The sequence below is a fragment of the Seriola dumerili genome, unplaced genomic scaffold (assembly GCF_002260705.1).
Source record: "Seriola dumerili isolate Sdu_G_001 unplaced genomic scaffold, Sdu_1.0 BDQW01000291.1, whole genome shotgun sequence".
In the NCBI taxonomy this organism is placed as follows: domain Eukaryota; kingdom Metazoa; phylum Chordata; class Actinopteri; order Carangiformes; family Carangidae; genus Seriola; species Seriola dumerili.
The window spans coordinates 1005260-1032301 of record NW_019174546.1 but is presented as its reverse complement, the minus strand read 5'-3'; the positions used below and the strand labels follow the sequence as shown (position 1 = coordinate 1032301).

At 38.8% G+C, this 27042-nt stretch overlaps 1 protein-coding gene across 4 annotated transcripts; it reads left to right on the top strand.

Moving 5' to 3' along the window:
- Window positions 1-274: 274 nt before the first annotated feature.
- cc2d1b (coiled-coil and C2 domain containing 1B) lies at window positions 275-24897 on the top strand. Of its 4 annotated transcripts, XM_022758303.1 has the most exons (31): window positions 275-360; window positions 2423-2522; window positions 3100-3211; window positions 3318-3439; window positions 4069-4181; window positions 4712-4865; window positions 4957-5189; window positions 7304-7449; window positions 8026-8129; window positions 8795-8890; window positions 9463-9609; window positions 10725-11058; window positions 12140-12258; window positions 13030-13108; window positions 13303-13386; window positions 14190-14335; window positions 14816-14888; window positions 15153-15292; window positions 15369-15498; window positions 15991-16163; window positions 16532-16657; window positions 17353-17411; window positions 17680-17796; window positions 18703-18776; window positions 19160-19218; window positions 19316-19367; window positions 19499-19598; window positions 20792-20882; window positions 21022-21144; window positions 21243-21285; window positions 21619-22261. In XM_022758303.1, exons 1-30 carry the CDS (start codon window positions 350-352, stop codon window positions 21252-21254), a joined length of 3429 nt encoding a protein of 1142 aa, XP_022614024.1. In that variant the 5' UTR covers window positions 275-349; the 3' UTR covers window positions 21255-21285; window positions 21619-22261. The 4 variants fall into 4 exon arrangements, 3 of the variants coding, with proteins under 3 accessions (XP_022614024.1, XP_022614022.1, XP_022614023.1); XR_002665480.1 differs by lacking the exons at window positions 275-360; window positions 2423-2522; window positions 3100-3211; ... (2 more) ...; window positions 4712-4865; window positions 4957-5189 and adding exons at window positions 6043-6088; window positions 6363-6509; window positions 22321-24897 and having other exon boundaries at window positions 7305-7449; window positions 21619-21814; XM_022758301.1 differs by lacking the exons at window positions 275-360; window positions 2423-2522; window positions 3100-3211; ... (2 more) ...; window positions 4712-4865; window positions 4957-5189 and adding exons at window positions 6043-6088; window positions 6363-6509 and having other exon boundaries at window positions 7305-7449.
- The last annotated feature ends 2145 nt before the right edge of the window (window positions 24898-27042 follow it).

The window sequence follows — 27042 nt, the reverse complement described above, 5'->3', positions numbered from 1 at the left end:
TAGATAGATATATAGATAGATAGATTTTTTAAATTCTTACAGCAAACCTCTGTCAGACGAAACATTTATGAAAACTTAATCCAAAACATTTATGTCTTCTACAGTAAAGAGATTTGCTCTATGAAAAGCACACTTTATTCCCAGTAAGCCTAGTGTTCATTATTAATACAACCACAGGATCCGTCCCCTCTAATAACAGAGGGGTGGGGTGTGGGCCTTCTCCTGTCTTGTAATTGGCTCGTTCTCCAGGAAACGTCATGATTGACGTCTCAGATAACTGTCCATCATGAAACGGTAGTTTCCTCAAAGGATGCAGAAGTCAGACTAATTTTTTCCACGCAACGGAATCATGGCAAGGGGGTAAGTTCTGAAAGCAAAATGAAGAAGATACAAGAGAACAACCTGTCTTTAAAAAGTTTTTCTTGAGTTCTTTTTAATGCATGCGTCTTATTGGTGGAGAAGTGACACTTTCAGGTTCTTTTCGACCTTTTTAAGACACTGACTCCCTTCAGGACAGAACTATTTGATGTAAACAATAGCTACACTGTAACACGACACTGGCGATGGTTTGTGTTCATAAGGTGACAATTATTCTGTTTGTTGGAGAACCAACAGCTGTTCTCGGTGCAGATTACAGGTTTGGACAGTGGATAACAAGTGGATGTTGTTTGTTAAAAGTAGAGGCTGATGTTTGTATGTGCGTGCAGCGGGGTCTGGTAGTGATTAGTGGAGTTATACAACAGAACAATCAGGACATAGTTTACTAGAACCAACATCTGCTGCAGTAAAATTCTGTAGCTGATCTGCCTTGTGAGATTCATAACTGTGCCCAAGCTAAATTAAGAACAGAGGAGTTTCTGTCTCAGTATGAGCCCATTCCTGTCACTTGCTTCTTACTCAACTTTTTTTCCCTGAATGTGTCACTCATCTGCACTGTTTATATGGCCGGAAGGCAGTGTCAGCTATTGTAATGTTTGAGATACTTTTAATTGCAATGCCCTTTTTTTTAATGTGCAGAATGGTGATATTGGGCAGATACAAAAATTTCAGAGAAGGGGCACTAGAAAAACTTCATAAGGATATGGAGTTTCTATCTCATATTATAATTAATGCATAGAGCCACAAAGGTGTAACTTAATAATGGAGGACATGTGGTCATTGTATGGAGCCGACGTTATCCCCATTGGTCTGACAGTCTCTGCTGGCATTGTGTTGTCCAACAAAAGAAAACACCAGAAGGCCTCAAGTGGCTGTGCGGGCTTCAGGCAAGACTGTTTAAAAAAATGCAAATTACAGCTTTTCTAGGGGATATGTCGCCTGTGTATTAGAATCTAAGAGCAATGTTGACCAGATTTCAATGTAAAGATGCACATCCCTTACATTCATGAGTTCTTTTGTGCACCAAGATCAATTTAAGTGATATACTTAAATGGAAAAGATCAATAGAATAGTCTGTGCGGATGTTGAGTCTCAAATTTGCAATATTCAACACAATTTAGCATGTTTTAGAGTTGCTCAGCCCTGAATTAAATACTGGGATGTTTTAAACACTGTATTTAGTCCCGTCCTGCATGTGTTTTTATACTGTTTTATTTGCAGAGACTTTCAGATTTTTGCCACCGCAGCATCAAATAAAATCACATTTGTGAGCTGACCCTTAACTTTCAGATATTTCAGATAGATTAGCATTACCCGTCCAAAATTACAAACAAGACACATGTTAAAAAATCAGTTTGATACTGGTTTTTCAAGATCTCCTGAGCCACAGGATGAGTTTGTTAGACAGGGATGGTTGTGGTTTTGTAGATTACGGAAACTTCCTGTTAAATAGAGTTATCTGAATGAGTAAATCAAGCAACACAATCTCACAAAAGGCTACCAAGATGAGAGGAGGGGAGCACGTGTTTGATTCTTTTAACTGCTAAATTAATCAGTGGCTGAAAAAAACAAAAAAACTTCCATACTCGTACTGGCTGTGAAAAACTGTGAAAAACAGACACACTTCCCCTTCATCATTAATTCCTCCCAGTGTATAATCACATCTAACTTCACTTGTAGAGTACAGTAGATGCTGTTGATATTTTAATGTGTAGGTTTATCAAAAGCTGCTGCTGGAAAAGATCAAGCAGGTCAGTCAAAAAAAAGGTTGGCTCACTGTCCTACGGGGACACTTGAGAAGAACGTTGCCATCATTAATTTCATCAGAAACACCTGTGTTTGTCCGACTTTGACAAGTCAAAATGTCTGCTGTGAAAAATGCTTGTTGTCACTGACTTGTCTCTCTGAAGAGCAAAAAAACAAAACAAAAACAACCTTCTTAGAAATCTTTTTTATTTAATTATTTTATTTTTTTCAATTAGTAGTTAGTCACAACCTTAGTACTACTTAATTCACTTTGTTTGTTGTCTTTGCCTTTTCACAGTCAACAGGCCGACCAGGAGCTCACTGAGGTGCTGAACCAACTCTGGCAGCTGGATACCAACCGCCTCAGGCCGGGGACTGATTACATCATTTCCCTCCAGGTCAGTACTTGAAGTCTGCCATCATTGCTTCTATGCAATGCAAAACTTTCAGCCAAAGATAAAGGTGTTATTTGCAAATCCCATCTGGACCAAAAGCCATAGAGCATAGAGCTTCACATTGTGGTGTCGCTGTAGCAAAAGTAATCTGACAAAACGCTAGCATGCTAATGTTTACCAGTTAGCATGCTACAAACATCCATTTGTTCCCAATTAAGGACTCAGGGAGTGCATATATGTTGTACATATAGACCCACATATACTGTAGAGAAGAAATCTATTTCTTTAAATTATATCTTATAGACTGATTATACATGTAATGGACTGCTAATACATGCTCTTATCATTATATAACAACGATTGGATGGATTGCCATGAAATTTTGAACAGACGTCCATGGTCTCCAAAAAATGAATACTACTGACTCTGGTGATCCCTTGACTTTTCCTCTAGCATCACCAATAGTTTGACTAGTAGTAATATTAGAAGTAGTAGTTTGACCAAATTTTGTATTGACCCTCCCTGCATGTGTATTTACACTATGCTTGCTGAAGACTGTCTGTCCATGTGTTTTATTCAGGGACGGGCAGGTTATGTGGCTCAGGGCAGTAACTATGCCAGAGACAAAGCCAGTGCTCCACTCTTCGCATATGTCAACGAAGACAAAGTCAAGAGTATTGAAACATTTGCACGTAAGTATCATAAGTAGCAGTTCATGCCAAGTTTTTCCCATTACGCTTCTCTGTTGCTAGAACCATGTTTCTACACTTTTAACAAGCACATGTCCTTTATATGCAGATTTCATCAACTTGCTGGACAACTATGAGATGTCCACAGGTGTGTCAGAGACGGTCACTTCAGAGGAGCTTCAAGAGAACAGGCTGTTTATCAATTCCATAGTGGAGACAGACGTCATGAAGGTGCAGTAACATTAAGAGAGGGAGTCATCTCTGAAAAACATCTGTCATCATAAACTCTAACGATCAAACACAATTACAACACACTGATCCTACATAGCAGCTGTTTACACAGTTGTTCTCCAGCTGTTGTTGACCAATGAGCTTGAGGATTTGAAGTTAATGTGAAGGTGACATCCTAGAAGAGCAAATATCAGCCATTACAACTAAAGAACTATAGATTTGGATTGTAACAATAACTCTGTAGTTAATGTAGTTTACTTAACTTAATAAATTGCTCATTAATAAGAATTTAAAGCCCAAAGTATTACTTGTTAACAAAACAATCCCGAAACAAAGTCCAGGCTTTTACACTTATCACTTGATTTTCACTTAACACAAAATGTTGAACTTGAACTAAGGATATCTCATCTATGTTGGCTTGAAAGTTCATCCTTGACCTTAGAGACAGTAGAAAGGTTTAGAATTGTTCCCAAGGTCACGAATGAACTTTCAGTCTCAAATGTAAAAATGTTTCAGCCTGACAAACTGTTAATTGTCTAGTTGCAGTATACTGTCTTTCTGTTGTATCTTTGACCACATTTGTCACGTCTGAAAAGTCTTTATATGTTGTTTATTTTGTTTCTTTACAGTGTGCTCACAAGTATCTGGTCAGGAAGGGGCAGTCGCCATCAGACCCTTCGCAGTTCAAGAGACAGCTGTATGACATCTGGTTCCGCCTCTACCACAGGGAGAGGGGTGGAGGGTGAGTTTCACTGTAACAGCAGGGGGAGCTACTGCAGTATGTACAGAGACTGTACAAAGAAAGAGCACTGTTTTAATCATGTACAGAATGACTCATAGAGGTCGGCCATAACCAGCCTGAGTACTGGTTTTGTGCAGATGAACCAGCTGACATGGAGACTGATGCATTTCTGACCCAAGAATCAATAAAGAATAAAAAAATATATATATATATACATGAATAAATACAATGATTCAGCGTTGTATTTACATTTAAACCCCTGTGTTGTAATAATAAATTTGATTGTATTGATTAATCTTCACTGTGTGGAGCTAATCAATTTTGTTACTTTTATTGACATGTTATATTTGCACATTTTTAAGATTTGACTGTTCTTTAAAAGAGAGTAGGAGGTTGTTGCATCTTTTAGTTCTATCTTTTGTTTAAGCAGCAAAGAAAAACAGTAGATAAGGGGGGAAAAGCTGTAATAGGACAAATGGAGACTTAATTAACCTGTCGATGAATATATACTGACTTTATTTTCATTACAGTGAAGATTCCTGTGGATTTGAACATGTGTTTGTTGGAGAAACCAAATTCGGCCAGGAGATCATGGGTCTTCACAACTGGGTCCAGTTCTACCTGCAGGAAAAACACGGCCATGTTGACTACAAAGGTTACAAAGCAAGAGACAACAAAGATACAGTAAGAAAATACTGTTACTTTATGCATGTGAAAAACAAACTGAACGTAAGTATGAGTTCCTTAATTAACTTTATTTGTTATTGTTTTATAGCCTGATGAAGACGACCATGTCCTGAACCTGCAGTTCAGCTGGAAGGGCTTGGTGAAACCGGTTGGCGGCTCCTTCATTGGTGTTAGTCCTGAGTTTGAGGTCGCTCTCTTCACCATCATCTTCCTCATGTCAAGTTCGAAGATGACGTCTGTAGTAGTAAAAGTGGACGAGTACATGCTGGAGCTGGTTGTGTATCGGCATGGGCGATCAATTGGCACATCTTACCCTAAACTGCTCAGCAGCAACAACAGGGATTTGTAATACTTCGTTTCTCAAGCTGTCAACTGTCCTGTAGCATTTACATGTTGACTTAATTTGCATGCAGTATAATCTCAAAACAAACCTGGATCAGGTTCTCTTTGCACTAAACTTCAGGCTTTAACTATCTATAACAAGCACAGAGGTTTTAGCCTAAACCTCCTGATCTGGATTCATGTAAGGAATATAAATTGTTATTAAACGCATTTGTTGAATTAATAAAACTGTCTTTGTTTATGAACTCATGTTTGCATATTATTCTCCCCTGTTATTTGGAAAATAGAAATTAGGCCAGAGTTGACAAGATTTTATATATATACTGTATATGTATATATATATATATATATACACACATACAATATAATAGTTTTTTTGCCCAGATTTTGGTCTGGCAGGGAAGATATCCTCACAGGCAGCAGTTATTGAGTGCTGAAATAAAACTGAATGTTCTAGCTTTTTCCCAAAGTACCATTAACAACAATAATACAATTTTTTACTAAAACAACAACTTGGCAGACCTGCCATAATTAGCTGACAGCACTATCAACTGACTAATTGGGCATTAACTGATTGTAAAAGGGAAGAAATGGTGCTTGATATAGCTTTATTATTATTGGGAACACGTTTTCCAAAATTCTGACTGAATAACTTTCAGAAATTATTGTGGGAATTTACGACTGATTTTTTTCTGCAATCAAGGAACAAACTGGGTGTCACAGCTGCCTGGAAGACATAACGCAGGGAAGTTTCAAATAACTGCCTTGGACGCTCCCTCGCTTTGCGCATGCGTATTCAAACAAACCCATTACCATGTCAAACCACAGAAATGAAACAGTTCTTGTGGAAACTACCAGATGAAGTGGTGAATTGGCAGGTAAAAAAAACACAGGCTTTTCAAGCTAGATAAAATTCTCTAAAATACCAGCACTGACCGTGATAATCGACTTCTTGCTCACAAATAAACTTTTTGAGTTAGAGACAAGAAGCATGACTAGCTAACGGCTAGCCGCTCAGCTAATGTAACCGTCAGTTGGCAGCTCGCTGTCTGTTTGGGAGCCACCTGACAACGGCTCACATGATCTTAACTACTGCGACCAGCTCCTGCCGACAGCAGGAGAAATATTTTTTTTAATGTGTTTGTGTTTTAGGTGTCGTTTGGATCACTGGGGTGTCGCCGAGGGGCTTGTTAAACAACAAGCCAAAACAACAAAAACAACAACAGCAACACCAATATGTTTGGTAAAAAGAAGAGAGCACCACAGCCCAAAGGCCAGGGCGCTGCTGCAGCCAAGCAGGTAAAAACAACTCCGATAATATTGGATAAGAGCAGCGGCTGGGGAATTACTCACATCCTTTACAAAAGTAAAAGTGTCACTACACCACTGTAAACACTATTACTATCATCACAAGTAAAAGCCCTACCTAATTAAAACCGCAGAAGCATTATCAGCAATACGTACTCAAAGTAGTTATTTATCGTTTAATAAACAGGGGCAGTACACGATACACATATTGTACCAGATACAGCTAAAAGCTAAATTTCACATTGTGATTCGCAGATTGCAGAAATACAAGTCAGTTGTGGTGAATCGAAACTTTATCTTGAAACACAGACACAATAAAACACAGTAGGAATAATTAAAAATCAAAACAACCCCAGAAACAAACAACAGAGAAACAATATTCGTTTACAACCAGTGAGTATACCATCGCCATGTTTCAGAGGGCAGGTGTATTGTGAACTATACTGAAGTTTTACCATGCGTCTTTGTTTACGGTGGGAAAATTCTTTTGGATATGACTTGAAAAATTCAATAAACAGTTATAAACAAGTGCTCGTTTTGCAGAAGAGTGACCCCTATCAACAATTCTGTCAATATATTTTTTTTTATTACATATTCGAGCAGCACTGTATTGTTCATTCAAGGTGGAGCTAGTTTTAATTACTATATGTGCAAATTGAGTAGATTAGTCCAGTGGTTTCTGACATAGAGGTTGGGCCCCTTCAAAGCATCACAAGATTGAACTCACTGGAGTTGTGAGATGATTAATGGGGTAAGGAAAGTTTATCTTTTGCTTCCTGGTTTCAGATGGGTCTGTTTGTAGACCTGGACCCTGAGGAGATGATGATGGGTATGGAAGAGAATCTGGATGACCCGGACTTAGAGGCTGAACTTGCTGCTATAACTGGAAATAAACCTGCTGCTAGAGGGAGAGCCAAGCAGAAGGGGAAGAGTGAGTGCATTGGTTATGATTTCTAATCCTAAACAATCCCTTTAAACAGTCAGTATTATTTTCCATGATTGGACTAATATCCGCATGAAGCTGAAGGTCAGGTCTGAGGAGCTTTTCACTTGTATGTTAAGTTGTATTGTCCCATGGAAGGTAAATGAGATCAGAGGTCTGTGCAGACCAGTCAAGTTCCTTGACACCAAACTGGTTTTTACATGGGGTTTTGGGAAAAGTCCTTCCCCAAACTCCCACACAAAACTGTTATCTTTTCCATATTAAAAACCTTCTTTATTGCTTGATGAAAAGTATGACATCACATTTGTCAGGTACAGAGGAATCAGCACTTGAAACACTGCAGATTGCACTGTTGTGAGTCCTTTGCGAGTTACAATAGACACATGTTTTTCTTTTGGCTATAGAGAACATTATGATACGATTATGGTTCTAAAAACTTCCTGCAACAATGTGTTTCTGCATATTTATTGTCCTGGGAAAGTGGTTATGTCTTATCATGTGATATGTTCTGCCGTTGTCACTTGTAAACTCACTTGGATATATGACTGTGTGTTTGTGTTGTAGGCCCTTTGCCCATGGAGGACATTGCTAAAATGGCTGATGAGTGTATGAGGGATGTTGATGAGGATGAAGATGAGGATGATGTGGAAGACGACGAAGATCTGTTGGTCAGTGTTTGTGTATATTCATCTCTGCTCTCATAACGGGGTTTGTGTCAGTTTCAGTTCAGGTTTAGATTTCAGGATTCTGGACAAGGAGACCATTGTCCAGACACAAGTTTTAAATTAACTAGAATCAATTGCAGTAGCTGTACAAACTCGGTGCAGACATCCAACAAATGTGTTCTATTAATGGTTAAGCCCACAGAAATGAAACTGACTCCATTATAACATGTAAGAAACATTATAAGCTGCAGCAAAACCAGCATTTATTCAGTGCAAAGTTGAGCTGCACAGATGTACATGTCTTAATAGCTATAGTAACCATTATAGATCCACCTGATTACTGGAGGACAAAGAAAAGACATTTGTTTGTTCTATGTACTATAATGCTGGAGACAATCCTGAGCAAATACTGCAGTAACTGTGATAGCAATCTGTGCCAGCACATTTTACCATTCACACATTGTGGTTCAACTAGGCTGTTGATTGATTGATTTGTTGGTCTTAATTTCACCTGCATATTTAGGTTTACAGAACTTTCACTACAGCACGATTTACCAAACTGGCTAATGGAAAACGTGTGTCACTCTCGGTTCTCTGAAAACCAGCCGTAGCTGAATAAGAACAGTCAATGTTGGCTGTTGATCAGTTGCTTTATTTTTCCTCATCAGGCAGAGCTACAGGAAGTGGTGGGTGAGGGGGAAGCTGAGGATGTTGCAACTGTTTCCTCCACATCTTCTGCTGCTGTTGAATTTTCTCAAGTTGAGGTACAACACGTGCTGCTCTCTGCCAGCCATCACACTGACACTAAAATCATGTCACCAAAATTCATGTTAGTTGGCATCATTTTTTGTCTGCTGGTAACGGGAAAGGGCAGACGTGTTTGTCCTCTTTCCCTGCTGCAGCTTTACAGAATCATCTACCTCTTTATATTTTAAACTCTGCCAATTTTGATTTTTTTTTTATATATATAACTACCTCAAAACAGTAGTTGTTTACCTGATTATATGACAGGTAGAATAGATGCACTTGAATATTTTCCACTATTGCTTGTAAATCTATGCATTCCTGTAACCACATTTCCTGATGCTTATTCCATCTGTGTTTCAGTCGACTTAAAAAGCTTCGAATCCTTAATGTATTTTAAACAAGTGATTAAAAGATGAGATACAGATGTGCAGAAATGGCAGTTAGTATTGAATTTCGTTGTATTATTGATCTCTGACAAATACTTTCCTATCTCAAGCTGCCGTTTTTGCATGAGTAATTTCTTGACCTGACATAGATGTACCAGATGTTGACAGCATCTACCTCTTGTTTTGGTACTACACTTGTGAAGAAGCAGGAAGTAATGATCTCCTCAGCGGCTCCTGGCAGCCTCCAGCACACCCTGGAGGAGAGGGTGGCCATGTACAAGACGGCCTTACAAAATGCCAAGAGTGCAGGGGAGACTTCCAAAGCCAGGAGATTCGATCGAGGTTTGAAGGTGGGTGAGACTACTGCCTGATGAGAAGATATATACTCAAAGTGCAAAATTACAGTAGTGCTTTCGCAATAAGTTATTGTTATAAAATGGGATTGGTTTTTTGATTTTGTGAAATAAGATTTGTTGTATAAAGTAGCAATACGGTCTATTTACAAAGTGAAGTTTCTCGTTGAAATTACTCTTGAAATACTTACGAATGTTTGTTGGGGACTGTTTTCAGCTGTGAGTGAATACTTATTTATTAGTGAGTGAGTGAGTGAGTGTTTCCTGTAAAAAAAAAAGTACATGGTGTGTTCATGGTAATTAAGGAACATGTCACCCAGTGCAACACCCACAACACTGATGAGATTTGAATTGTTTTAGGACAAAATGAGCAACAAATGAGCTCTATGACACGATGAGATATCAGGACTTGGCTGCACATTTAATACTCGTTAGAAATACAGTGATATAGTGTCGCGTGTGAAAGTCTTTCGTTATTTGTAATATTTTATGATTTCTTTAGTATCTCTGTTCTGTGTATTTCAGTGGCTAAAACATCTAAAAGTAATTTTGCATCTGGTAGATTTGTGGTTGAGACATATAACTCACATACGTCACCACTATGTAAATGGTTGGATTCCAGATGCAGACTTTTCTTGCATATCATACCTCTGTCCATTTACTATATTTTTTGTCTGGATCTACACTGTAAGATTTAAAGGCAAAATGCCAGAAGAAAAAAAACTGTCAGCTTGAAAAGCAGTTTTCAATCTGAAAACAGCTTCCCAATCAGAGCTGAAGACTGTATGTAAATTCTATGAGCAGCACTAAACATGCCCAAAAGCTACAGATTTGTAGAAACACGAGAGACAGCCTGTCTTTTGGAATGCATTTGTCTGATCACACGGTTTAGCTCCCTGGAGGACTTCATGCTGTTTGTCATCTTTAAATCAATTCTCAGATTTTCATTTCCATTATATAAAATAACATGCGCACATTGTGCATGCCCGCTTGCACACTTTACAGTTGTGTTTTTAATTTGTCTGGATTGAACTGCAGTGATGCTTTATTTATTGAACGTTAAATACTTCTCTGTATTCAATGATAGTGACTGTTACTATTGCTCGCTCCAGACTTTGGAGACGATGTTAGCTGCTGTGAAAAAGGGGAGGCCTGTGAACGAGGCAGAAATCCCTCCTCCTGTCGCCACTGGAGCCTCCGCCCCTCGGCCCGCTGTTCCTGCACGACCTGCTCCCCCTGTACCCTCGCGTCCTGAATCCACTCCCTCAGATCAGCAGGAGGAGTCAGAGGCCACAACATCAACGCCTTCAGTACCAGAGATCGTCACGCCCACCAGTGAAGAGGAGCAGTCGTCATCCACCACTGCACCCGGTCTGAGCAGCGTCCCATCTCCAGAGGAGCAGAGAGAGGAACCTGCCGACCTGCTGCAGACCACTCAGACGGATGGTCAGTTTGTCTTGGTTTACACAGTTATATCAGTGATAATAGTGGTTATTAGAGAAAGTAAGCTCTTGGTTAGACAATTAAAAGCAGGAAATATGTTTTAACTGCAACTGCACCAACACTTTGTCTCAGTGCACCAGTCACAGCAAAGCACAAACAACCACAGTCATCTGTCCGCTGTAATGCCTCGGCTACCACGTGCTCACATTAAAGCTATAAGTTAGAAACTACAAACACACTTTGAAGATGGTCAAAAGATGAGCCACGGGGATTTGTAACAGCAATATTTGGTCCCTGACAACATAATATTTAATGCTGAAATGATCAGTTGATTAATGAATCACTCGATTAACGAATTGATAATTAGTTATTAGATAATTCTTTCTTTTTCAGTTTAATATCATAGAAGACTGTCTTTTGGACTGTTGGTCAGACATAACAAAACATTTTATCATGTCAACTTACGATGTAGAATTCCTTCAAATAATTGATCACTCAAGTAAATAATCACAGATTTATTGATTAGTTTCAGCCTTAACATCACAGTGGGTGATTTAAAGGTGTAAACGTCACTGTATTGGTTACCAAAGGTTGTCCATCATAGCAAAAGTAAATAAGGCACGCTGATGCCTAGGATTGGTAAATACCAACAGGGACTTGTGGAATTTTTATTTGGTCAATTTTTTTGTCCTAAATTAGAGACCGGTTGGGTATATTTTGGTACAATTGGCAAAATTACAATCCACAAGTAAAACTTTTTTTTCTGTAATGATTTTGCACTTTGTTTTCCAGCACATATCATGCATATCATACACTGACACATTGTAATAAGAATTAAGTCACAGCCAATGGAAAATCTTGGCTTCCTCATATTTATTGTGTATAAGTACTGTATATAAGATATTCACTCACTGAGGAATTTGTTCTCACACATAAATTGGTTTAGTTTTAATCTTTTTGCTTGGAGGTAGATAAGTTAAATGGTTGAGGTGGAGAGATTGTGTTATTTAAAAAGTTGCTTCTGAATATCTAATAAATGTGGCCTTTCTCTGTGGAACTTGTTGTGTATCCTGTGAATCCACAGCCAACGAGGCAACCAAGACGATGCTTTTGGAGAGGCAGAAAGAATACAAGATGGCGGCTCTGAGAGCCAAGAAGCAGGGAGATGTGGAGCAAGCTAAACTTTACTTCAAGACCAGCAAGGTGAGTTACACAACTACAGACTTTGGCGTTTTGTTTAAAACAAAGATAGTGTTTCATGTGCAGAAATGTTTTGCATACTATCTGCTGGTCTTGAAAAGTCTCAAATAAGCCTTACACTTAAGTTACTGAAATCTTAAATATTTTCTGTCTTAAAAAGTCTTAACTTCAACTTGGTGCACTCTGCAGGAGTCCTGGTATAAATATGAATCCTACTAAAAATGTGTTTTTTCTGGTGTGTGCCATCTCTTCATCCTTAGTTTATATTATGGTTTTAGCACAATGTCAGGAAGCTAATGTAAAAGGGGAAATGTACGTAATAGAAGTCCAGTAGACTAATGTGTAACTGCCTTGTAGAATCTGGACCTGGAGGATTTTTTATTTTTGTAATAAAGAAAAATGCATAAAAAAAGCATATGATACAATTTCTATTTGTTTTGAGCCAAATAAATAGTTTCAGTTCTTTTTACAGTTCTTTTTATACATGCAACCTGTATAATGAAATTGACAACATACAATATCAGCAGGATAAATCACTAGACACTTTTCCTCATTATTAAATAAAATGTATCGACGCTGAACTACAACTGTTCCTTGATTGTGTCTGTTACATTTCATGTACCTATGTATCACTCTGAACTAAATACAGTCTGTTGCTTCACATTCTGACTGCAAGATTTCTCAAGTATGTGAAACATGCCAACAATTTGGACGCTGACAAAGACCATCATTATGTTGGACACTGTTGGGATTTGTTGTATTTTTTTGGTGCAGAGGTTCGACGCAGTGATTGAGGCGTTGGAGAAAGGACAAGCAGTCGACCTGAGTGGCCTTCCTCCATCTCCAGGACAGGGTGAGGAACCCTGTTATGTCATGTTTTTATTTTAGTAACAGGCTGGCAAGCAAACATTATTTATATAGGGCTTTTAAAAACAAAATTTAATTGGACTGCTTTACTTTTCCAAGGGTGAGGTACAGTGTTGTAAACAGAAACCTGCAGTATCTGTTGCTGTGTGATACAGTTCATCTCATGTTATTGTGTCATAGGTTCAGGAGGAAGCTCTGCTCCAGTGAAGCAACTTTCTTCTGGGCAAAACACACAGGTCACCCAACCGGTTGCAGCAGTTCCAGGTAATAATAATTCCATCATTTGTGTAGTAACCACATGAGCTTGTGTTGTTGAGGGGGCGAAGTGAAGTTTCGTTTTGACCTGTCATGTAGTGCTGTTTCGAGTTCCTTCTCACGTCTCTTAACAGTATTTTTATCAGTCAGCTAATGTCACCTTGAGCTTTACATAAGAGGTGACTTAAAAGACGTGGAAACACACTGCTTGTGTTGTGCACAGCATGTATAAGCATGTCTACAGAGACTGTTTGTCTGATAGAGAATTTGTTTAAAAACTGCAAACAACAATACACCAAAACTTTACACGGCAGATGATGAATGATAATGATAATTTGGATTTGTGAATAGAAAAGAAAAAAAAGTGAATAGAACAAATGGAAATTCAAAACCAGTTGACAAAACAAATTTTCCTACAACAGAAGGAGACCAACGTACCATCATGAACAGACTTTGTCTATATTCATCTGTCACACACCAGTAGACAATGGTAAAGCATCAAAGCTTGATACCTTTTGAATTCCAGCCAAATTGCGTCCACAGTACTGAGTCAGAGTCTTATTTATTTATTCTTCACTAAGATACTTCCTGGTCGAAATCATAATATTGTATCATATTTTTGTGCCAAATGTTTTGTACAGACAAAACAGCACTGATGCATTTCAGAACATTTAAAACAATACTCAAGCTCAGAGTTACATCAGTATATGTTTAGTTTTTCTGATTGGATTAGTTTTTAGGTAAAATCTCAAAACAAAACAAAACATATGTGGAGAAACTATTAGATTGTTAACATTGTCTCACTTTCTCAGCCCCTGCAGCCCCATCAGCCCCTGCAGCTCCCAAAGACGTACTGGAGGCTCTCGAGCAGAGACGGGCAAAGTATGTGGAGGCGTCGGCTCAGGCTAAAGCCAGCGGAGACGACCGCAAGGCACGAATGCACGACCGCATTGCTAAGGTACACTGAGACTAGACTCTCCTGGTGATATCCTTTAGAGAGCAGAAATGAAATAGTTGTGAGCAGGTTTAGTCCTTCTGTTTATCTCTGAGTTGGTACAGGTATCATAAAAGAGAATAAAGCTGCCACTGTTATCAGAATGGTTTTCTTTTCTTTCCAAACCAGAGATTATGCAACACTTAAAATATCAATTGATTATCGACTAACTAATCGACTAATTGTTTCAGCTCTATGTGAATTATAGGTCAAGTTTTGTTGAACAGGGAAAAAAGCGCAAAGACAGAGAGAAAAGGATCAATCTTTTAGCTGCTGTTTAGTTCTTTTACATATAACAGTTAATAATAACAGTTAACAGTGTTGCAGAGAGTTGTCATGTTAATAATGACATTGACCCCTCAAACTATGCATGGATGAGAACAACCAAAATACTGTTGCATTACCTCTGTTGTCGTAAACCATTTAACGTCTCTCCTCCTGCAGCAATACCAGAGCGCCATCCGAGCTCACAAAGCAGGAAAAGCAGTCGACTTTGATGAGCTGCCAGTTCCCCCTGGTGAGATTCTTTTTTGATTCATGTTTTTGAGTTGACAGTATAATTTTCGAGTTACTTGTAGCTCTGTGAAATTGGATTTGCATTGTGTTTAATGCTCTGTAGTCCCGTGGTGTTACTTAAACTATATAACAACACATTGAGTCTCTGTACCAGTGCCACAAGACATGTTTTTGAAGTTGACCAAAAGATAAAAGTAAATCTAAGGTGTAGTGTTTAAGGTCTCTTAATCCAAGTCAGAATGAGCATTTTGTTTTTATTCCACAGGCTTTCCTCCAATCCCTGGCCACAAGGCAACAGGAGCTGAGCAGGGATTCGTTGCTGCTCTGGAGGCAGCCAATAAACTCGCCTCTGCTGATGCTGCTGGAGCACCAGATGAAGAAGATGATGAGGAGAAAGAAGAGGAGGTGGCTGTTTTACATGATCATTTTTCTGAGGTCTCTCTGGATAAATTGTTGTTACAGTGTCTTGTGTCTGTCGTAGTCGAAGCCTGCTGTTCCAGAAGAGCCAAAGAAGGTCACGTTAGACGTCTCCACTGCAGGTCAAGGACGGAAAAGGACTCCTTCAGCTTCACCTGAAAGATCAGCTGCTAGGGATGGACTCTCGCCAACAGGTCAGTTTCAAAAGTAGAGCAATACTTACCTGATCAACAGAACATTAATCACCTCTATTCTTAAATCAGTAAAAACTGTTTCAGTCATTTTTAAAGCAAAAATGCCAAATATTCTCCAGTGTCAGCTTCTTAAATGTGAAGATTTGTTGCTTTTCTTTATTTTACGTGACTCTAAATTAAAAATATTAAGCTTCAGGACTCTTGGTCGGACAAAACAAACAAACTGAAGACATTACTGTGGGCTCTTTTTTCCTTTCAGAGACTAAACAATTAACCTAATAATTCAAGAAAATATATAATCAATGAATTAATCACCAGAACCATGGATGATTAAAATAATCCATCAAATCTTATCCTTGTAAACAGAGTAAGGCAGCTGATTTTATCCGTATGAAGCATCTCTGTAGAGATGAACCTGATGCCCACTCAAAAATACAAGTAATTGTTTAGGAGTGTTTCAGCTTCAATTTTCTTTCTGTCTTTGTCCTCCAGCTGTTCAGCAGCTGGAGTTCCTGGAGGGTCGGAAGAAGCAGTACATGAAGGCGGCGCTGCAGGCGAAGCAGAAGAACGACATGGAGCAGGCCAAGGTTTTCCTCCGCACCGCCAAAGGCTTCGACCCGATGATTGAGGCAGCGCGCAGCGGGAAATCTGTGGACATCAGCACGGTGAGCAGAGAGTAGATTTACTCTGCTACTGGCAGTATATGTTTTGTTTTCAACTGGATCCTTTAATGGTTTACAGGTAGAAATTGACCTTATTCATATCTATCAGTAGACACTGCATTATTTTCTGATCAATGTTTTAGCCCAGGATAGAGCAAACTGTTTGGTCGCACCAACATATACAACAAACTTTATTTGTTGTATATGTTGGTGCGACCAAACACATCAAGAAAATGAACTGAGATCGTCGTGGAGATGAGGTGTACTGACAGTGCTCCTATTCCTCAAAACATGAACAATGGTTGATGGGAACACATGGCGCCCCACTGTAGCTGACCATGTCTGTGCCATGGTCTGTGCTGTGCCTGCAGGTGCCGTCGCCCCCTGGTGACGAAGACGACGACTTCATCCTGGTTCATCACAGCGACGTTCAGATCTCGGAGAAAGCTGAGCAGGTTTACACACAACTGGCCAAGATCCTCAAAGAGCAGTATGAGGTAAAACTGCAGGATTAGGGCCGGAACATTATTTCTGATTACAGGTTAAAATGATGTTTATCAAAACTTTTATTTTGAAGAAAATCTATATTATTGTTAAAAACAAATTCTCTCAACATTTTGACTCTTGGACCACAGTTCATGTTTTGTCACCTCCCTGGGGAAATGTGGTCATTTTAACAAACTGATAATAAAAGTAACCATATAATAGAAACAGGATTTTTTGAAACTGAACATTATAGAAATATACAATACTGAAAATTTCTACACATCAATTATATGGGGATAAAATATGGATTACAACATATTAGGGTTTACAACAACAGACTTAACATAAAAACAGGACTGTCTTTTACTGTATCAAGTCTCAGCACAAATCTGAAAACAGGTTTAAATAAATACCTGTGATGTCTATTGTTATTTTCAATTTTTTTTTATTTTGAAATGATTTATTATACAAGTAAATGTTTTTAAATGTGTGTGCATGTATACTCTGCCAACACCATGACAATTTCCAATTTTAGAATTTCCATTGCCAGGAGAAACTTGAATCTCTCTAAAAACCCAACATTTTTAACTCTCTGATATATTTAGAAATCTCAAAATTAATTCACATCCACAAAAAGTTTATTTTTTCTGTTCCCAGTCTGGTTTCTCTGCACTGATTGTGAGTCTCCTGACTCTCCTCCTTTTAGAAATGTATGACTCACTCCAAGCAATTCACACACCTGGGGAACGTCTCCGAAACTACAAAGTAAGACTCCTGTGTCACTCACAGTTTTCATTCAGCTTAGGTTTATATACAAACTCCAAGCTCAGGTATAACACTGGAACTGGCAACAACACTCTGTGTCCACTTTATTAGTAGTAATTTCTATGCTTTGATTATTTTGGCTTCCTGATTAGTTACATCTAAATCTTAAAATACACAGTGAACAACAGCAGCATGATGATACAAAAAAAAAAAAAAAATGACCATGTTGCGTTCACTGACTCTGTGTGCTGGCATTTGTATCCTCCAGGTTTGAGAAGATGGCGGAGAGCTGTAAGAAGAGTCTGGAGGTCCTGAAGCTGGCTCAGTCGAGGGGTCTGCCTCCTCCTAAACATCACTTTGAAGAGAGATCGTTTCACACTGTCAGGTGGGCACGTTCAGGAAATCTGACATAAATTTATTCTGTGAAAGTTAAAAACTGTGTTGTGTCATTAGTTGTTAAGGTAGAAAAACATTTAAACTAGCACTGGTGTAGAATAAGAAGTGGCATGTTTTGTTATGTATTTATAATATTTGAAAGTAGATGTTTGATATATGGTATGTTAATAACTCATCTGTTGCACTGAGGCACAAGCTTTTCTTTCATTTTTTTTTCTCAAATATGAATGAAGCATATCCTGTACAGTTGTATGCAGCAACGTTTTTACAACAGGATGATGCAAAGCAGAGCTCAACATCCACCATGAACTACTTCAATAAACACAAGCTGAAGGTTTTGGAAATTCTGTTGATGGATCTTAAACATGTGCCTAAAAATATCTCAGAACTTGACGTGATCTGCAGGAAGACTAGAGGAAAATTCCTAAATCAAGAATATATAGACTCTCAGCTGGTTGCAAAAAGTGTTAGCAAGCTGTGCGCTCCACCAATGAGGGGCTGACTATGTACTGACTCAGTAGGGCGCCCAAATCTTTACATGCATGCATATGGAAATGGCCCAAAGGTGTCGAAAAAAAAGACAACGCACACCCTCTCCCTCTTGTTGTTTCTGTTGTATAGTTTGCATCATTTCCAGTTCTCCAAAAAATGATTTTGCCTTGTATCAAACTGCAGGTCTAAAAGCTTGAGGACATTAAATGTAAAATTTTAAAATATTGTAAATAGTAGCTCTTCTCCAGAGCAGATTGACAGTTATCTCTGGTGATTGTTTTCTTTGCTGATGCAGTTTTGTTTCCGTCTGTACTCCATCACTTATTAATCACTCATCATGTCTTTTTTTTCTTCTTTCACTTTCCTTCTTCTCTTCTTCCTTCCTGCTTTCCCTCCGTTTCAGGATATTTCCAGAGCTGAGCAGTACTGACATGGTTGTTGTTATCGTAAAAGGGATGAATCTTCCTGCACCAAGTGGTAAAGAGAAGAGTCTAAACATATCAGATCTGCACCGTACAATATGTCCAAACAGGGGCTGCAACTACATGGTTTTAAATACACCAAAAACTTCTGTTTTATTCTATTTAATTCCGTTTTGAAGCCTTAAAAGTTTCTGTGTTTGTTTTCAGTTTTAAGTGCCACTAAAAAAAAAAGTCTTTAAAAGTCTTACATATAAGTTGCTGTGACCTTAAACTTTCTGTCATTATGGTCGTGTTGACTCTTACAGTTTATTTTTAACCAAAAACTTCACATTCAGTTCAGAAATGAAGGTCTGGTAAAAAATAGAAAATATATAAACATTGTTGGAAAAGCACATACAGTTCGATGCTTTGTGATAAAAACTTTTCTTCTTCCCTCAGGAATCCAAACAAACGATCTGGATGCTTATGTCAAGTTTGACTTCCCCTACCCCAGCACTGTAAGAGGGTCTGTTTTCTTTTCACGGCTACCACGGCCGCTGACATGATAATCACCAATGGTAACTTTTTTTTTTTTGTTTGTTTTGTCACCACCAGGAGCAGCCTCAGAAACACAAAACAGCTGTCATCAAGAACACTAACTCCCCGGGTGAGACATGAAGATCACTGTAGGACTAAATACATACTTTTAATTTGGAACTTTATTTTCTGTCCAAAGTACTTTGTTTGCTGAATAAATGTTAGCTCTGCATCTCTTCATCTGTCATCTCTTTCAACCAGAATACAACCAGAGCTTCACGCTGTCAATCAACCGCAACCACCGCGGCTTCAGGAGGGTGGTGACGTCTAAAGGCCTCAAACTGGAGCTGCTGCACAAAGGGTGAGTCACAGACGGATCAGCTCGCTCACACCGCAGCGCGACACCCTGCCTTAGGTTTAGGACATGAATGTGAGTTCTTATTTAAAGTCAGTTCGCATGTTCTCCTCGTGTCTCCGTGAGTTTTCTCCGGGTTTTTCCGGTGTCCTCTGACACTCCAAAGATTTCTGATCACGTTGGCAATGAAATATAAAAAATAAAAAAATAAAAAGAAGTGTAATCTTACAAGTCTTCATTTAGCCTTGAACTCAACATAAAATAATCTGAATCTGGAGTCTGTAGGCGTTACTGCATCTGATACCTTTCATATGGAGGAAAAAAGAAAAGATTGAGGTTAATACTGCATCAACTACTGCTGAGGTTATGAAAACAGATGAGGTGAAGCATAGAAATGTACATGTCATTATATAAGGTAAAGAGTAAAAGAGAAGCAAAAAGGAAGACAAAACTTTAGTGTTTGTTGACAGTTACCAAAGTACGGCTACATGTACAGAATTACAGTAGCTCCTTGTACACAGTGTTGTCTGTTATTCCTTCCTCATTTCCTTCAATAACGTTGGTGGCTCTCTGTCCCCTGGAGGAGGCCGTGTGGAGCGGTAGAGTTAGACGCCAACTCGCTCATTTTCTTGTAATTATTACCTGACCTCTCTGGAGATTCGGTTCCACGAGTGAATCTCTTGTGTTTGGCGTCTTCACATCTTGCTGTGTTGTTACTGTTGTCGCTCATAATGTAAACTGTTTAATCCAATAAAAACAGTAGCAAAGTAGACCTAGAAGTGACCCCCATGCCTCGACAGTGTTACCGTACATCACGTAGTATATACGCAAGGGGAAAAAAAGAACAAAAACGACTGAACGAGAAAAACCTGGTGTCGATTGAAAGGCTTCATTAAGAAAATTGATTCCTTCAAAATGTCGTGCCCCTAGCTGCTTCCTAGACGAAGCAGTTACACAGACAGACACAAAAACCGCTCTTCGATTATAGTAGAAGGATATCAGTGTTCCACGCTGTTCTACGTGTAGAGTGAGACACCTGTCCAAAACCTTTTGTTCTGTTGGAAATATCAAGAAGTAAAATTAAAAACATTCAGATTTTACTTAAAGGATGTCCAGTGTCTCATTTCACTGTGTCACAAACGCTGTCATGCCAGGGTAAAGTGACAGTGATGTTGTTGTCGTTGTGCGTCCTCTCTCAGAGGTTTCCTGCGGAGCGACAAGCCGATTGGGACGGCCCTCGTGAAGCTGGACAAACTGGAGTCACAGAGTGAAATCAGGGAAATCGTAGAGGTGAGCGGCACTTAGTTTGAAAACGACTGGAACAGAAAAAGAACCTGGAAGAGAGAAGTCAGAGGTCAGATGTCGTTTTCAGTCCCATTTGAGATGAAAGACGCTCATGTAAACATCAGTGTTGTGTTTGTCCTGCCAGGTGATGGATGGTCGTAAGCCCACAGGAGGTCGTGTTGAAGTGAAGATCCGACTGCGGGAGCCTCTGAGCGGTCAGGACACGCAGACGAGCACCGAGCGCTGGCTGGTGATCGACCAGTCGCAGGTAGCACTAAATTCACTCTGTTGATCTTTTTATTATGTCAAAAGACAAACCTGATAATTGTGTAAAACTCCTGATGTTTTTTTTTTTTTAACTTCAAGGTTCTTCTGTAGATGAAGATTAAAGACAACTGACAAGATACAGGTAATTATTTCTACAAGTTAAATGCAGATAGAACATTATTGAACTTAAAGGAATAATTTCACATGTTGGGATTTAGACTTTTTTGCTGAGAGTTACGTGAGAAGATTGACAACACATAGAGCCAAGCCAGCTGTTTCCCCCTGCTTCCAGGCTTTATGCTAAGCTAAGCTTACAGGGTGTGGCTTCATATTTATCCTACAGATGTAGGATACAAATGCAAATGTGCATATTTCCCAAACTACTACTTTAAATGTGTTTAAGAATATGTTTGAGTGTATTTGATGATTTAATACTTTGAATTTCCAGCTGACTGATAATGTGTTTGTCTTCCAGATAAAAGGCACTCAATCAAAAACACTCAGAGGAGGAAGAGGAAGGCGTTTCAGATCTGATGAGGACGGTCTGCGGTTCAGATTGGACTCAGACCTACACGGGTCTTTGACTTTCTAAAACTTTTGCACATTTGCAAGACACACGAGCTCCCTTTCACACGGCGGTCCACCAGGAGGAGACAGGGAGCTGGTTTACGGTAGGTCAGCTCTGGCTCAGTGACATGAACCCGGAGACTGCCTCCAGTCTGAGGAGCTGCTGTGAGGTCGTGATGCCTCAGGCAGACTTCAGGGCAACAAGCTGAAGGCTCTTTGAGATTTAAGTCAGAGAAAAACAGTTTCCCAAAATGTTTTCCTCTTGCATCAGTGTGGCTCCTGGAGGACGGCAGTGTGGCCTGTGCTAATGTTGAAGGGGCTCAGTGTCGAGCTAACCTGATCCTGCTGCCCGACATGACTTAAGTTAATATAATATATCAAAGAATGTGTACATATTCCTCATATTATACAGCTCTGGTATCTAGAACTGCACCTATGCACTAATACCAAAGTAATCACTGTTGCTGTAAAATCCTGCATATTTGAAAGCGCCTTTAGCTGCCAAACCTGCGACAGTGGACGACACGAGAGGTTAATATATGTGACGAGACAGAAATTGTCAGTTTTTTTTTCTTTCTATTGTTTTCCAAACAATTCATCTGCTTCTCAGTGTGAAAACATCAGGCAGACGCAGCACCCTCACAGATGTGTTACAGGAGTAAGCCAAGAAATCAAGCTACTATACAAGGTACGATTATAGAATTATTTTAAAGACCACACTCCCTTTTTTGGCACCTTTCACTTTGATAAATCTTTAAACTGTTCTCTTATTTATCTGTGGCTTTAGGTGTGTTAGATTTTCTTTGGTCTTGTCTTGTTTACACTGAGCATCACAAATCTGAGCGAAGTTTGTGAGAAGTTTCAGTCTAAGAGAGAAAGCTATTTATTTTATCTTAAGACAGATTCATTATTTAACAGATGATTATGTTAAAAAAAGTCATTTCTAAGTACACACCATCTACTCGACCATAATATCATCCTTTTGGGAAATTCACTTAATTCATTTGATGAGCATATGAAGCTGGAGTCAGAAAACAATTAGCTTAGCTTAGCATAAAGTTCAAAAGCACACCCACCAACACCTCTGATGCTCACTGACTGACACGTTAAATTTAATATATTAAATCTGTACAGACTGAGCAGGTGAGCGAAAAAAATTTTAAACGTGTGGAACCATCTTTGAAAACTATGCATCAGTTCTGTATCTTGGGATTAATCCCTCTGTGCTTTAAAGGGTCAGTTCACCCAAATTACAAAACGAAATTTAACGAATGGTTTGTCACACATTACAATGTAGTTAAAAATAGTGGTGTATTTGTCAACAACTAACCTCTTCTGTATGCATCCAGAAGTGGAGGCAATAAAATGACAATATAGTAAAACAGTTATTATATTTTTTAAAAAGTATCATAGAAGACTGCACAGTAGAATCTAGCCTCTTCCAATCACGTTAATAACGTAGTTTGTCATTTATTTTCGGACCAATGACCAGACGAGCACGACACTGGCACTAATAGAAACTACGGCACTTAACCCATTTTTTTCCGAACATAAGTTAAAGTAAAAAACAACACAGTGAAAATATAAATTCTACTTTATCATTCAGTGAGTGTTAATTAAATAAATCACTGTTGTTTCACATTCACAGTGCACTTAACGTTACCTGTAGGTAACCTGCTACAGGTCACAGGATACAGTGTAACACTGGTGGAGGGCTGAGGCCGAGCACTCGTCTGTTTTACGTTTTCAAACTGCCTCAACTTCTTACTTCAACACAGTGGATGAACATTTAAAGTGAAAGATCCGATAAGGGATCCAAAATGTTACCTGCTGCTAGAACTCATCCCTCGCTTTAGCCTCTTTCAGCTTATCGTTTTGGTACCTACACCAAACAGCAGACACGTTCAGAGACGAGCTGGTGAACATAGTAGTTTAGCAGCTAAAGAAATATCAGATATTTCCACCAGGAGTTGGTAGACACCAAAAATAGAGCTAAAAGAGAGAACATAAATTTGTCAGAAACATTTGGCCCCAAACTGGCCAAATAAAATGTATTAATAAAGCTGTAAGTGAGAAAATTGAGACAAGATGTGATTTTTAAATAGTAATTTGAGTGAACTGACCCTTTAAAGTTTCAACTACAGCATTGTAACAAATGCTGACAAAAGAAGCCATAAACATACTGAGCCAACTACATGAATCCCATTTCCAACAGGTTTACCTCAACTCTGTCTGCAACATGATTTAGTTGCCAAACGTTAAAGTGGTCACAACATTTCGTTTCTCTTCTTTGTTGTTTTTATTCTGTGCAGCACTATTTTAGGAAAACATCATGAATCAGTGCAACTGACAACTGACATTAAGTTAACTAGAAACATTGTCCTAACTAATTAAAGCACATTGTCACCAATCATTTTACTTTGTGTTGTAATATCTGGATCACCTTCGTGTTTACAAAGATCAATGATGTCGCGTTGTATAGATTTCCAGAAACGATACGAAACAATCTCTGAAACAGAAACGAGAACTTATTTTGTTTTTAATTATGGACTGAATTTCTCCTGCTTAAAATGTTCCATTAAAAAATACCTTGTTTTAGTTTTGCACTGAAGTATTTTCTAATACTTGTTGCTTTCTTTGAGTAAAAAAATCTGATTTAGAAAAAAAATAACCACTCATTTCAATTTTCTATAAGTTTTTATTTTACATATACTACAGTTTTTTTGTTTCATAAAGACCACTTTTCTTGACATTTGTAGTGTAAAGAAAGAAAAACATGTACAGGGTTTTTGGCTTTTCAAACATTTTTGACCAATGTTTGTTTAAAAAAAAAAAAAAAAAAATTTTAACAAAACCCAGACAATGAAAACTGAAAGAGTGGGTTGTTTTCTACGTTTCATCCACAAACTAGAGGATACAACTGTTAAAATGCAAAGTTGATTTGCTCTCTTCACTGTTTTCAAGCTCGTTTCTGTTTGCATGCAGTGTTATAGGTTTGGATAGTAACATCTTACAACTGAAGACAAAAAAATAAATGCTACTTTCAGTCAGACAAATTGCACCTTTTTTTGGATTTAGGACATATTGCACACGTCAGATAATGCCAAAAATAACAATTAACATAAAACAGGGAGTCTGAGAAAATAAATCCTTGAAGTCTCCTCTTCATTTATGCTAATTTTTTTTTATAAAAACAGAACTGCTGAACGTCACACAGTGAAGACACAGTGATTCAGCGACACCAGCTCTGGTATGATCACAGTAAATTAACCCAGAACTGGTGACTTTTGACCTCAACGTTTTAATCAGCTTTACTAGAATTACTTTGCTACAGTAGCTCCTAAAATACTTCAAATTGAGTAATAAATTAATACAGAATACCTACAGGTCTAATTGAAACTGGAAGCGTCGGCTCTTCTGCAGATTTTCATGTGATTGTCTGATTCTCAGTTGTGATGACGAGATTGTTTTGCTCCAATAAAATGCTTCAACAAAAACCTCTGGTACTGCACTGGCAGTACTTTTTGCGTAGCCCCTTCTGGTTTTACATGAGCATGATTAAAGATGCAGAATGAATACTGTTCAGAGCATGTCCACTTGACACGGTGGGGTTTTTGGTGATTAGTCTGGTCGGAAACAAAAACACATTTTGCAGATTTGAACAGAAACAGGGAGGAATACATTCTTAAGATTTTTTTTTTTCCAGGTCCACGTTGCTGAGGGAGAGCACAGCACAGTACAGAGCAGGGGGGGGGGGCTGCAGGTAGACCTCCAACAGCCTGATCTGTTTATAGATACACAAACAGTTGAGGCCTTTGAAGACAACACATCGGCGATCTACAGGGTTTCCTACATAGGTCTGCAAAGTCTGGAGCAGGATGGTGATGATTTCAGGTTTTTGGAAGGATGATCAGTTGTAGAAAATGTGAGATGAAATACATTCAGCTTCAAGTCGATCTTGCAGGAACCCTGGATCTTTAGACACTGAACGTTTCAATTGGAAAAACTTTAGTCTTCCAGAACACAGTGGCAGCAACCCCGACGCTCGCTTTATCCCTCCTGTAAATGGCTTAGAATCCAGTGCACTGCTTCTGCAGTTTATATATATATTTATATATATCTTTACATCTTCGACAGTTATTCTCTTTGTATGATTAAAAAGACGCCAAAATAACTTGAGAGGTTTTTCTAACCACTGCTGGACGAGACACCGCGCGCTGATGATTCTGAAGTTGATTGATGAGATTAAAAAGTTTTCCCTCTTCTGCTTTTTCAGCTGTATTTACAGATTGTTTGAGTTTATCAATAAAGCATTGGAACCTTTTGATCAGCTGTCTACCTAAGGACAAAAGAGCATCTTTCTGACTTCAGAGTAACAAGTGATCATATTTCACAGCAGGAGTCTGTGACGGTCACTTCAATAATACTGTCTGTCAGTGGGATCTCTGGAGGCTACAGATGCTATATAATATAATGGAGGAGAAATTGTTCTGCCTACAAAAATATGTACAAGTCAATGCGTTCGTCCATGAAGTAAAGCATCTGGTGATTGATGAGTAAAGCTTAAGAGATGAAGCAGAGATGTTTTGTTTTTTTTTTTCCCTTGATGAGTTGCTGCTGCAGGCACTGAGCACCACGGTGCAAAAAGAAAAAAACAAAACAAAAACAAAACAAAAACGTAATCACCACACAGAGAAACCTTCTCCCTCCTCGTTCGATGATTTCAAGTTTTCCTTGTTAACGTAACTTCAGAGAAAACTTCCAAACTTTTCAGCGGTGGATATGAGTCTCCCTTGAAAGAGCATCCGTGCTACACAGAGGCCTTTGAGTTCAGTGCTTCAGGACCGCTGGCTGCCACAGTGACGTTGGACTGACGGGTGATTTAAGAGGCCGAGGAGCTACGCAACACCACCGCTGGAGTCGGACAGCGGGTGCGTCCGAATACCCACACATGCAGCCGTGTCACAGCAAATACTGATTTGATTTAGGTGTTTTCTGTTTAGTTTATCAACTTCATTCGTACCAAATGCAGTAAAGTAACACTTTTGCTTTCAAAAATAATGCCATGAAGAGTTTTTGGGTGCCTCTTTGTTGCTTTTTCAACAAAAACCAACGTCCTCGTAACCTCACAGCGACAGGGAAACTGCAGCTTTTGAAAAAAGTAATTATAATTTTGGGTCTGTCACAACCAGCAGTTTCTGTAGTAATAAAGGAATCTTCTATTGATCACACAGATCAATACGTTTCCCTGCCATTCAGCGTCAAGTTATGACTTGCATTCACGCAAATCATGGTTTCATTTAGAGCTTAGTTGATAACAGGTTGATTAAAA